Genomic DNA, 13,596 nt, shown 5'->3' with positions numbered 1-13,596 from the left:
TCCCACATACAGACCGGTTCCCACTCACTGGCTGAGCGAGGTGTGGGTGCAGCACCGAGGTTTGCGATCCCGTTGCCGGTCCCGGTCCGGTACGGGCGTGACACTGAGGGTTGTGATCCATTGCCGGACACGAAAAAAGACAAAAAGGAAAAAAAAAAAAAAAGAACTATGTACACTCATATTAACCACTCAGGTCAATCAGTTGCCAACATCTTACCACATTTGCTTCACTGATTATTTTTTGTCTGCAATATTTGAGAGCAAGCCACAGATATCTTAACACTTCATGTGTAAATACATATGCCCTCATCTTCTAAGGACAAGGACATTCTGTTAAACAACCACAATAAAACTACTAATTCAGGACATTTAATGTTGAGATAATACCATTATCTAAATGCAGGCCATATTTACCAGTTTTAAAATAATATCCTGTATAGTTTTTTTGTTTGTTTTTCTCGGAACAAATACACGAGCAAGCATTTTTTTTTGTTATGAATATTCATGAGCTACAAAGCTGACTGTCACCCCTCATGCCCATTATGTGGGGGCCAGATTCATACTGGCTGTATATCTAATTACCGCAAATTGCATTTGTACCCCTTGTCCACCACCCAATTATCCAACCTCCCTCTCCCTCCCCCTTTCACCCCGACTCCACTTTGTAGCTCATAGAATGTTCTCTCCCTCTGCAAGTCCAACACACCACTGTGGTCTCTCTTTCCTTCCTTCTTTCTCTCTTAGCTCCCATGTATGAGTGAGTACATGCAATATTTATCCCTCTGTGCTTTGTTTATTTCACTCAACATAAGTTTCTCCAGGCTCATCCATGTTGTTGCAAGCGGAAGTACTTCATTCTTTTTTATGGAAGAGTAGTATTCCATGGTGTATATATACCAGTTTCCTTATCCAGTCATCCATCGATGTACATTTAGGTTGGTTCCATGTCTTGGCTGTTGTAAACAGAGCTGTAATGAACATTGGAGTGCAGGTTTCTCTTAGACATGATGATTTCCATTCCTCTGGGTATATACCCAGAAGAGGGATTGCTGGATCATATGCAAGATCTATCTGTAGTTGTTTGAGAAACCTCCATACTGCTTTCCATAACAGCTGTGCTAATTTACAGTCCCACCAGCAGTGGAGGAGCGTTCCCTTCTCTCTACACCGTAGCCAGTATTTGTTATTCATTGTCTTTTTGATTACAGCCAGTCTAACTGGGGTGAGGTGGTATCTCAATGTAGTTTTGATTTGCATTTCCCTGATGACTAGTGATGTTGAGCATTTTTTTCATGTATCTGTTGGCCATTTGTATGTCTTCCTTTGAAAAATGTCTATTCACTTCCTTTGCCCAGTTTTTCATTGGGTTATTTGTTTTTTTTTACAGTGTAATTGCTTGAGTTCCTTGTATATCATGGATATTAATCCCTTTTCAGAGGCATAGTTAGCAAAAATTTTCTCCCACTCTGTAGGTTGTCTTTTTACTCTGTTGATTGTTTCCTTTGCTGTGCAGAAGCTTTTTAGTTTGATATAGTTCATTTGTTTATTTTTTCTTTTGCTGCTTGTGCTTTCTGGTTCATGTTCATAAAGTCTGTGCTCAAACCTAGTTCCTGAAGTGTTTCACCTATATTTTCCCTTAGTAATATTATAGTTTCAGGTCTTATACTTAAGTTGTTAATTCATTTTAAGTTAATTTTACTGTATGGTGAGAGATGCATAACTAGTTTCATTCTTCTGCATATGGATATCCAGTTTCCCAGCACACTTGTTGAAGAGGCAGTCTTTTCCGCAATATAGATTTTTGTTCCATTTGTCCAATGTCAGATAGCTGTCAAGATCTATCTGTAGTTGTTTGAGAAACCTCCATACTGCTTTCCATAACAGCTGTGCTAATTTACAGTCCCACCAGCAGTGGAGGAGCGTTCCCTTCTCTCTACACCGTAGCCAGTATTTGTTATTCATTGTCTTTTTGATTACAGCCAGTCTAACTGGGGTGAGGTGGTATCTCAATGTAGTTTTGATTTGCATTTCCCTGATGACTAGTGATGTTGAGCATTTTTTTCATGTATCTGTTGGCCATTTGTATGTCTTCCTTTGAAAAATGTCTATTCACTTCCTTTGCCCAGTTTTTCATTGGGTTATTTGTTTTTTTTTACAGTGTAATTGCTTGAGTTCCTTGTATATCATGGATATTAATCCCTTTTCAGAGGCATAGTTAGCAAAAATTTTCTCCCACTCTGTAGGTTGTCTTTTTACTCTGTTGATTGTTTCCTTTGCTGTGCAGAAGCTTTTTAGTTTGATATAGTTCATTTGTTTATTTTTTCTTTTGCTGCTTGTGCTTTCTGGTTCATGTTCATAAAGTCTGTGCTCAAACCTAGTTCCTGAAGTGTTTCACCTATATTTTCCCTTAGTAATATTATAGTTTCAGGTCTTATACTTAAGTTGTTAATTCATTTTAAGTTAATTTTACTGTATGGTGAGAGATGCATAACTAGTTTCATTCTTCTGCATATGGATATCCAGTTTCCCAGCACACTTGTTGAAGAGGCAGTCTTTTCCGCAATATAGATTTTTGTTCCATTTGTCCAATGTCAGATAGCTGTAAGCCTGAGGAGTGATTTCTGGGTTCTCAATTCTACTCCACTGGTGTGAATGTCTATTTTTATACCAGTACCATGCTGTTTTGGTTACAATAGCTTTGTAGTATAATTTGAAGTCAGGTAGTGTTATGCCTCTGGCTTTATTTTTTTTCTAAGGATTACTTTGGCTATTCAGTCTGTTTTCTTGTTCCATATAAAAGTTAGGATTGTTTTTTCCATTTCTGTGAAGAATGTCATTGGTATTTTGATTGGGATTGCATTGAATCTGTAGATTGCTTTGAATAGTGTGGACATTTTCACAATGTTAATTCTTCCAATCCAAGAGCATGGAATATATTTCTGTCTTTTTGTGTCTTCTTTAGTTTCTTTTAGTAGTGGTTTGTAGTTCTCTTTGTAGAGGTCTTTCGCCCCTTGGTTAAATTGATCCCTAGGTTTTTTTGTGTGTGTGTGACAATTGTAAATGGGCTTACTTTCTTTATTTCTCTTTCTGTTAGTTCATTATTTGAGTATATAAATGCAACTGATTTGGGAGCATTTATTTTGTATCCTGTAACATTACTGAAGTTATTAACCAGCTCTAGGAGTTTTTTGGAGTCTTTAGGTTTTTTATATACAGCATCATGTCATCTGCAAATAGAGACAATTTGACTTTGTCTTTTCCAATCTGGATTCCCTTTATTTCTTTCTCTTGCCTGATTGCTCCAGCTAGTACTTCCAGTACTATGTTAAATAGCAGTGGAGAGAGTGGGCATCCTTGTCTTGTTCTTGTTCTTAGGGGAAAGGCCCTCAGTTTTACCCCATTCAGGATGATACTGGCAGTGGGCTTGTCATAAATGGTTTTTATTGTATTGAGATACTTTCCGTCTATACATAATTTGTTGAGAGTCTTTATCATGAGGGGATGTTGAATTTTGTCAAATACTTTTCCAGCATCTACTGAGATAATCATATGGTCTTTGTATTTGAGTTTGTCGATGTGATGTATCACATTTATAGACTTTCTTACATTGAACCATCTTTGCATCCATGGGATAAATCCCACTTGATCATAGTGTATAATTTTTTTAATGTGTCGCTGTATTCTGATTGCTAATATTTCGTTGAGGATTTTTGCATCTATGTTCATCAAGGATATTGGCCTGTAATTTTCTTTTTGGGTTGTGTCTTTATCTGGCTTTGGTATCAGAGTTACGTTGGCCTCATAGAATGAGTTTGGGAGATTAGCTTCTATTTCAATTGTTTGGAATAGTTTGAGGAGAATTGGTAGGAACTCCTCTTTAAAAGTTTGATAGAATTCAGCTGTAAAGCCATCCAGACCTGGACTTTTCTTTGTTGGAAGATTGCTAATTACTGCTTCAATCTCATTGCATTTTATTGGTCTGTTCAGGTTTTCTATCTCTTCTTCGTTCAGTCTTGATAGTTTGTAAGTGTCTAGAAACTTATCCATACCATCCAGATTTTCCTATTTGTTGTCATACAGTTGTTCATAATAGTCTCTAATGATTCTTTGTATTTCTATGGTATCAGTTATTATGTCTCCCTTTTCATTTCTGATTTTTGTAATTTGGGTCTTCGCTCTCCTTTTTTTTTTTTTGTTAACCTAGATAATGGTTTGTCTATTTTATTTATCTTCTCGAAAAAACAACTTTTTGTCTTGTTGATCTTTTCTATTGTTTTTTGGGTGTCTATTTCATTTAGCTCTGCTCTGATCTTAGTTATTTCTTTCTGTCTACTGCCTTTAGGTTTGGATTGTTGTTGTTTTTCAAGTTCTTTGAGGCATATGTTAGATCATTTGTTTGAAGTCTTTCTGTTCTCTAGATGTTAGCATTTATTGAAATAAATTTGCCTCTTAGTACTGCTTTTGCAGTACCTCACAGGTTTTGGTATGATATATCTTTATTTTCATTAATTTCTAGAAATTTTTTGACTTCCTTTTAAATTTCTTCTTGGACCCATAGGTCATTTAGGAGCCTATTATTTAGTTTCCATGTATTTGTATAGTTTCCAGAGTTTCTCTTATTATTAATTTCCAATTTTAGTCATTGTCTGAGAAGATACTTGGAATGATTTCAGTATTTTTTAAATTGCTGAGACTAGATTTGCGACCTAATATGTGGTCTATCCTGGAGAATGTTCCATGAGCTAATGAGAAGAAAGTATATTCTTTAGTCGTTGGGTGAAATGTTCTATATATATCCTCCAGGTCCAGTTGGTCTAAGGTGTAGATTAAATCCTGTGTCTCTTTGCTGACTTGTTGTCTGGAAGATCTGTTCTATACTGAGAGATGGGTGTTCAGATCACTCACTATTAATGTACTAGGGCCTATTTCTTTCTTTAGGTCTAAGAGTGTTTGCTTTGTATATCTGTGTGCTCCAGTATTGGCTGCATATATATTTATAATTGTTATGTCTTCTAGTTGGATAGATCCTTTTAACATTATATAGTGGTCTTGTCTCTTTTTATGTTTTTCAGTTTAAAGTCTAATTTGTCTGATATAAGAATAGCTACTCCTGCTCATTTTGGGTTTCCATTTGCATGGTGTATCTTTTTCCATCCCTTCACTTTTAGTCTGTGTGAGTCTCTATGGGTGAGGTGGGTCTCTTGAAGACAGCATATACTTTGGTCTAGTTTTTAATCCAATCAGTCAGCCTATGTCTTTTGACTGGGGAGTTTAGTCCATTCACATTTAGTGTAGTTATTGACAAGTGTTGCTTAATTCCTGTCATTTAATTGCTTCTTCTTTAGATGGTTTAAATATCTTTTGATCATTCTTTCCCCTTTTTTTTCTCTTCTTCAATCTTAGTTGGAGATTTAAGGTAAGATGATTTAGCTTCTTTTTCTTTCTTGCTGGCATTTTTGTTTTAATGGTGGGTTTTGCTCTTTCTTGTGTCTTTGTGATAGTGGCCACCATTATTCAGATTCCAGGTGAATGACTCCCTTGAGAATTTCTTGCATGGCTGGTCAGGTGGTGGTGAACTACCACAACTTTTGTTTGCGAAATACACTATTTCTCCCTCATTTCTGAAGGAGAGCCTTGCTGGATAAAGAATTCTTGGCTGTCAATTTTTTTTCTTTTAGTATTTTGAATATATCATTCCACTTTCTTCTTGCCTGTAGGTTTCAGTTGAGAAGTCTGCTATTAGTCTGATGGGCGTACCCCTATAAGAGAACTGACATTTTTCTCTTGTTGCTTTTAGAGTTCTCTCTTTGTCTTTGAGCTTTGCAAGTTTAACTATAATGTGTCTTAGGGAGGATCTTTTGGGATTGAATCTATTTGGGGACCTTTGAGCTTCCTGGATCAAAGGTCTGTATCTCACCCTACACCTGGGAAGTTTTCTGTTACTATTTCCTTGAATAGATTTTCAATACCTTTTCTTTTCTCCTCCCCTTCTGGAATACTGACAATTCAGATGTTAGAGCACTTGAGGTTGTCTGCTATCTCTCTTAGACTTTCCTCATTATTTTAAATTCTTTTTTTCCTTTTTTTGTCTGCCTGGGTTATTTTGAAAAGAACATCTTCAAGATCTGAAATTGTGTCTTCTGCTTGCTCTATCTTGCTGCTCAAGCTCTCAGTTGTGTTTTTATTTCATTGAGTGAATCTTTCATTTCTAGAAGTTCTGCTACACTCTTTTTAAGGTATTAATCTCTTTGTAGATTTCCTTGTTCACATTCTGGTTATTTTTTCTTGTTTCATTGTGTTCTCTAATTGAGTCTTCCTTTATTTCTTCAAGTTTTCTTAAGATCATTGCTTGGAATTCTTTTTCAGACATTTCAAGGTTGCCCTGTTCCATGGAGTCTGGCATTGGAGCATTACTGTATTCTTTCTGTGGTGTTATTTCTTCTTGTTTATTTGTAGTTCTAGTAGTTTTTTCATTGACATTTGGTCATTTGGTAGACGGTTTGCTTCTTCTGTTAAACTGAGGTTGGCTGTGGCGTGGCCTTGGCTGCTACTGTGGTGGTGAATTGTCTTTGCTTGGTAGTAGGTGTGGTGGTGGTTATGGGTTATGTTAAACCACCTTGAGGCCTGTTCCAGAATCTGTGGTCATAGAATGAGCCCCCAGCTGGGCCACCTTGGCAGGTCAGGCAGTGGGGGCTGGCGCTCCCCTCCGGGTCCAAGGAAGGGGGAGGGGTCACCAGTGCCACAAGGATCTACAAGGTTCACCTCTCTCAGTGGCTTGGGTGGCAGTCAGCCAAGGAGTGGGGAGGGATTGCCAGCACCACGCAGTTCTCACAAGTATTTTATTTAGTTCTTACATCTCTTTAGTATTCTTCACTCTGGAACAGTTTCTCAGCTTTTCATTTTATCTTTCATGACAGGTATTTTAAAAGAATACTGGCCAGTTATTTTGTAGAATCTCAATTTGTGTTTGTTTGACTGTTCAAATTTATCTTTAGATTAAAATTGAACATTTTTGGCAGAAATATTCCAAAAGTAACATTGGCCCTTGTGATGTTAAGCTTGGCCACTTAATTAAAAGGTGGTGTCTGATGGATAGCTTTGAAATTTTTTAAGCATTTTGTCCTCAGCAACTGTTTACTCAGTAGTTTTGGCATTCACTGATGATTATTGCCCAAATCATCCTGCTATCAAGAGCTTTTCCTTTCTTCTCCTTCCCTTCCTCCTCCCTTCCTTTTGTTGTGTCAATATCTACTCTTGGATTCTTTCACTGTTTTTCAGTGCATTAAGGTCCATACTGCTCACTCATTTAGATTCTCAAAATTTCCAGATTTGGCTGGTGTGAGCCCTTTTAACATTCTCCTATATCTTTTTCACCTGTCTCTGGTTTGTGAATACTTCCTTTCTACCACAAAATGTTTCAGACATGTCCTTTCCCAGGCCTACAATCAGTTATTTCTATAAGAAGTCTTGTTCCTTTAAGTGAAAACAGTAAGTAGAAATCAATATTTCAGGGCTAGGTGTGCTCCTGTCTATTGGGATGTTATTAATTTTAGGCTATTCTAGCAGACCATTCTTTCTCATTTTCCTCTGATTCCATATTTGGGTCTTCTATCCACCGTGGTGAGAAACCTGGTTTCCACAAAATCAGAAAATATACTCATTTTATTAATTTGACAATACACACAAAAAAAATCTCTCTGTAATATTTTATAACTCTCTGTGTAGAAGTCTTCATGCATTTTGCAGTAGAGTTTTTCTCTAGGTATCTGATGCTATTTTAAACAGTATTTTTGAATCATTTTATACATTGGATATTTATTTCTGTATAGAAATTGAGTTTGTTAAATTTTTTAAATCATTGACATTGGATTCAGTGACCTTGGTTGATTTAAATGTTAATTTTATGGTATATTTGCAGATTCTTTTAGATTTTCTATGGATAATCATGTTTGCCAATATTGTCAGCTTTCTTTTTTCTTTTTCTTTTCTTTTTTTGGAATTCAGTTCTTCATATAAAGTCCCTTGTAAAAACAAAACAGAATAAAAACAAACATTTTTATTTCTCTTCCTTTCCACATTGCCATGGATGTTGTTGTTGTTAGATGTTAGATATTGTATATGAAAAATTACAGAAATCCTTTGAGTCTCTAGATGATATCTTTCCTCTAAGAGGATTTACTCTTTGGTTCAGATGGGTTGCTAGACAAGGAACAGATCATCTTAATCCTGCCACAGTACAAGGAACTTTTGTCATTGTGATGGTTGGTCTATTTCTGATGCATCTGTACATCTAGGGTATAGTTTTGGTTTTATCCAAAAATGTGAGGTGTTTACAAGAACACCTTCCCTTTGGAAATCCCAAATTGCTATTTTTTTTCTTCCAGCATCTGTGAAACTGGTTAGGTTTTCAGCCATCCAATTTGTATTAGGCACTTGCTTCAAAGGATACAAGGACACCAGACATCAGGCTCATTTCTCTTGGCTTCCCTCCTCTCCCAGGTTTCAGCTCAGAGATTCTTATTATCCTGGTAGCCTTTCATGTTTTCAAACAAATTATTAAAAATATTGTGTACAGCTTTTCTAGTTCTCTACTGGCTTAAAACCACTTATCTGGCATTGCCATGTGTAGAACTGACCTTGGATGTTATGTATTTAAGTTCCAGTTCTTCAGCTTACAAGCTATTTGGACAAATCAACTAACTTCTCTAAGTCTCAGTTTTCTCACTTGAAAATGGGGATACTAATATTACTTACTTTATAGGTTTATTGTGATGGTTTAAAAAGTGTACCTAAGTAAAGTGTTAGGAACTGTGCTTGACATAAAATGAGTGCTATAAGAAATGTTGCTATTATTGTAATTTTTATTTTTATTTTTATTATAATTCACATCAAGCACATTAATGAGTTCTAGACATAGAGTTAGCTATCAATGCATATTGTTCAATTTTGGTTTTATGCTTAAAAATATTTTAAAATACACACAGAAGCACGCTGTAACATAGGGTATAGCTCAAAGATCATGTTGGAAATTTAAAGATGCTGTCAGCCTGTGTTCTTTAGATAGAATTACCACAGTTAGATTACTGCAGTTCGAATTTTGGTCCTTAGTCTTACAAGTTTAGAGCATTAATTCTAATGCTGATGTCACTACATTTAAGGATGACTCACATTAACCCAAATCAAAAGAGACCAATCCATAAGCCAACATTCCAATGTAGTAATTTACAGTGAAAACTATCACTGTTGTGGATTCTAAAAATGCCTGCATTAGTATTGCCAATGTATTCTCCATTTATAGACAGTTCTATTTGGGAAACCAAGTCGTGGTTCAGAAGCTATTTGGTGCACATGGACTAGGGCAGGGCAAGATCTCTGCGGTTAGAAGATCAGGAGGCACACTCCCCCAACCTAAGATGGCCTCACCACAGCAATGCTAGACAGGCTCTGGTGATAGTACCTATCTTTTCCTTGGATTGCCAGGAGGATCTTGTAGTCAGACAGACCAGTGCTCTGGTGCCATCTCCACCATTTAGTAGGTATGTCATCTTGGACAGATTTCTTAAATTCTTTGGGCCTCAGTTCTTCATCTGCAAAATGAAGCAGAAGCTTGCCTCTTAAGAGATGATGATTAAATTGTGTAATTAATTTAAGGCATTTATTTATAGCTCCTCAAATATAGAATATGTTCAATAAATGGTAGCCATTATGCTTTTGGTCAAGAAAGTAGACCATATCTTCATGTATTTTTGAGCATTATATGTTAATTTCATAATTTCATTCTTTAGCGCCTGTCTCCAACCTCTCTCCTTTTACAGTTGCAGATGTTTCTCATTTGGTATTGGAGAAGGGGCCTCCACCAGCTTAATAAAAGGCATTGCCCGCGCATCAGGGGGCACTTCAGAATTTATCACCGGCAAGGAAAGGATGCAGTCCAAGGTGAGGCCGTTTGTCCAGAGTGGCAATCCAGACCAAGTGTGGGACAGGTGGGGGACACTGCTGCAAGGGCAGGGGCAACAATTTGCCTCCAGGATGCATTTTTCTATATCCCCAAAGCCTTGTGCTATATACTTTGTGGGGCCACTTTTGGCCTTATGTAAAAGGAGACCTTGTAGTATCTAGAGAAATGGCATCTGGTCCTAGTAGTTGGAAGCCCAGAATGAGATGCTGAAAGAGATTGAGGCCTCAGTAGTTGAGATGAGAGACAGAGAAACTAAGAGCTTTGGCTGTCATGACTGAGGCTCTAGGTCTGTGCTCCAGGACCTCTTTTGTTACTGTGCACTATCCTCCATGCAAAGGACAGAAAGAAAAAGGGAAGGAACAATTGCGATATGTCTAACAGATTGGAGGATGCGGAGAATTGACATTGCATTTGATCAGTACACACAAAGAGAGACAGCTCTGGTTATATTTCTAAGCTTCTGTTTCCCAGTACTGTGTACTATCCTCCATGCAAAGGACAGAAAGAAAAAGGGAAGGAACAATTGCGATATGTCTAACAGATTGGAGGATGCAGAGAATTGACATTCCATTTGATCAGTACACACAAAGAGAGACAGCTCTGGTTATATTTCTAAGCTTCTGTTTCCCAGGTGGGTCCATTTCTTCTCCAGGGGCCTCCTTCCTCAGACATTTCCGTCATTCACATTTATGTTATAAAATCTCTGAGCTTTCAATTCTTTGTGTAGAAAGCAAGAGAAATAAAGCCCACCACCTAGTATAGTATTAAGGATTAGGCATATCATGCATGAGGTCACACAGCATCTGATACATAATAAATATTCAGTTGACAGAGCTGTCACTGTCATTATTATTTGTGCGTATTTTGTTCTCTTTCCTTCATCAGGCTCTTAGATCCCTGAAGCGTTCTCTACAGCCTGTGGTAGAGGACATCTGTTTGAGCTGGGATTTGCCTCCTGGCCTATCGGCTAAAAAGCTTTCCCCAGAACAGAACGCCCTCTTTAGGGGTCAGAGGTTAATCGTCTATGCCCAGTTGACTGGGATGATGCTGGTGAGCTCCGATTCTTGTTTGTTCCTCTAGTCAGAATATTCTAATAGTAGTAGTTTAGCCCTAGTAATTTCATTACAGCTGGCAGGTGAATTTAGATCCAGCAAGAGATTGCATGTGCCAGGTGGCGGCAGCCTACCCCCTTCCCCATCATTTCAGGTCTATGGCTTCCTGGGCTACCTGATTCCTAGTCAGAAATTGTGATGTGTTGGGTTGGGGAGCTGCCTTAGTTCTGACCCTTCTCTGTATGATCGCTCCTTTCCATCACTTCTACTCTTCTCTAATTTGTAGCCAGCAGAGGCAGCAGGAGAAGTGTGCCTCCAGTACACACTCCAGGGCAAGAGTTTCGAGGATAAGGTGATGTTTTCTGTAAAACCCAAGCCCGACAGCAAGTGAGAATTGACAGTTTTCCTTTGCTGTTCTCTCTCTCTCTCTCTCTCTCCAACCTCTATCCCTCCCTCCCTCTCTTTCCCTCTGCCATCCTCGGGGGTTGGATTTATTCTCTTAATTCTGGGTTCAACTGTTTCTGTACAATCACTTTGCCTTTTTAACCCACCCTAGTCTTACCTCTCCCCTTATCTGACTTTTTCTTCCCTCTGCTATCCCTAACTTTTAAGAACTCTGAGTAACTGGCACGTGGGTGTTTTACCCTAAGTCTAGGGAATTATTTTTTTCTTTTAGCCTTACGATTCACCGCCTTGCTGCCAAGTCCTTGCTCCAGGCCAAGGACATGGGCTTCAGAGAGACCCCAGCAAGTGCTAAAAAAGAGGTGTTGAACATCAGCCTTGAGTCTGGAGTCATAAGCTCCTACACAGCTTTCATTGCCATCAACAAGGAGCTCAACATGCCAGTTCAGGGTCCCCTGGCTTTTAGGGACATTCCAAGGCCAATTCTGTTGGGAGCTTCTGCTGTGATGCCAATTTACTGTAGTGATGGTGAGTTTTATCTCATTCAAATTCATGTAGAATAAGGGGTCTTGGACATCTGAGCACATTACTGAAAGGAAAAGGTTGTGAAAGTTCTTAAGTCGCCTTGTTTTCCTTCTGCCTCCACATCTAGGATTTCTGGCTTGTGTAACAATTTTCTCTTCCCTCAGACAGGAATTAGAATATATCTCATTGCAAAGAAGATTTAAAAGAGTCCAAGGGAAATAAAACCCAAGGAAGCATTAAAACATAGAAAGTACACATAAATAATGAGTAATCAAACTGTCTAAATCCAAAACTGATTTATCTTCTTGATATGTAGATGGTTAATGATCCCACAGATGGCTGATGAAAAATCCAGTAGTATTAAGGAATAGGTGCCAGTTGCCAGGAGGGCCTCAGGCGTAAACCAGACTGGCCTGATTACAGAGATTAGGGGCTTGAGGATTTGGGTCAGATGAAGAAATTCCCTGTACAGGATTCCACAGCTGGAGGAGAATGTATAATATTAGTTCTGGAGGCAGGCTGAAAGGAGAGTTCTATATCATTCATGCAACATTATTTTCTTTAAACGTTTAACTATTTTAACACCAGTTATATATGTTATTATACTTATCATTAGAGATAGAGTGGTAAAAAAACAAAATGCAATTTATGTCCCTAAGAAACTTACAGGCTGGGGATGGGGGATGAAGCTGAAGGGGAGAGGCGCAAACAGGTGAGCACATTCTCAAGAAGGTGTACAGAGTCTTGCAACATGGGTAGGCCCAAGGTGTGTGAGAGCAGGTATGGGAGGTGTGAGAGCAGGTATGGGAGGTGTGAGAGCAGGTATGGGTACAAACAGGTGAGCACATTCTCAAGAAGGTGTACAGAGTCTTGCAACATGGGTAGGCCCAAGGCGTGTGAGAGCAGGTATGGGAGGTGTCAAACCCTGTAGGGGTGAAGAGGAAATCCAAGAAGTATTTCCCAGATAAGTGACATGTAAACTGAGACTAAAGAGTTAGATAAATTATCCTGGCAAAGGGTGGGGAACAAAAGCATTCTATGGATCCAGGATCAGCATCTGAAAAGATTCCGATATAAATAAGGAGTGATACAAGTGATGTGGGTGTTTTACTTTGGCTGAAACATACAGGATAAAGTGGAGAATGAGCAAAGATAAAGATAGGGACACAGAGACCACATTATGGGAATGAGGAAGTCACAGGACGTTGAGTTAGGCTGTAGGAGAGATTATCCACACGGCATTGAACTCACTCAGGGTAACACAATTTTGGAAGAAGCCTCATGGGCCAGGTCTCAAATTATTAGGTGAATGATGAGGAAAGACCAAGAGGCTGCAGAAGGGTGGTGATGATGGTGATGATAGCTAACATTTGCATGGGCTTGCTATATACTGTGTGTTTTTCTAACTACTTTTCATATGTTAATTAAACCTCATAATAGTCCTGTAAGTTAGATACTGTTATTAACTCTATTTTTTACAGTTAACTCTTTTTTTTTTTTTCCCCTTTTTGTCTTTTTTTTTTTTTTTCGTGACCGGCAACGGATCGCAACCCTCAGTGTCGCGCCCGTACCAGACCGGGACCGGCAACGGGATCGCAACCCTTGGTGCTGCGCCCGCACCTCGCTCAGCCAGTGAGTGGCCGGTCTGTATGTGGGATC

The 13,596-nt window shown here is 38.5% G+C and overlaps 1 protein-coding gene across 1 annotated transcript in view; it reads left to right on the top strand.

Annotated features, from left to right (window-relative positions):
• Positions 1-13,596, top strand: part of VWA5A (von Willebrand factor A domain containing 5A) — a 34,886-nt gene that overhangs the window by 14,618 nt on the left and 6,672 nt on the right. The window contains exons 11-14 of the mRNA XM_008591770.1: positions 9,816-9,936; positions 10,844-11,008; positions 11,297-11,397; positions 11,687-11,966. Of these exons, the coding sequence (XP_008589992.1) occupies positions 9,816-9,936; positions 10,844-11,008; positions 11,297-11,397; positions 11,687-11,966 (667 nt within the window). The remainder of the gene's footprint in view (positions 1-9,815; positions 9,937-10,843; positions 11,009-11,296; positions 11,398-11,686; positions 11,967-13,596) is intronic.

Source organism: Galeopterus variegatus, unplaced genomic scaffold, assembly GCF_000696425.1.
Source record: "Galeopterus variegatus unplaced genomic scaffold, G_variegatus-3.0.2 Scaffold7275, whole genome shotgun sequence".
In the NCBI taxonomy this organism is placed as follows: Eukaryota; Metazoa; Chordata; class Mammalia; order Dermoptera; family Cynocephalidae; genus Galeopterus; species Galeopterus variegatus.
This window is presented reverse-complemented; position numbering and strand designations above follow the sequence as displayed.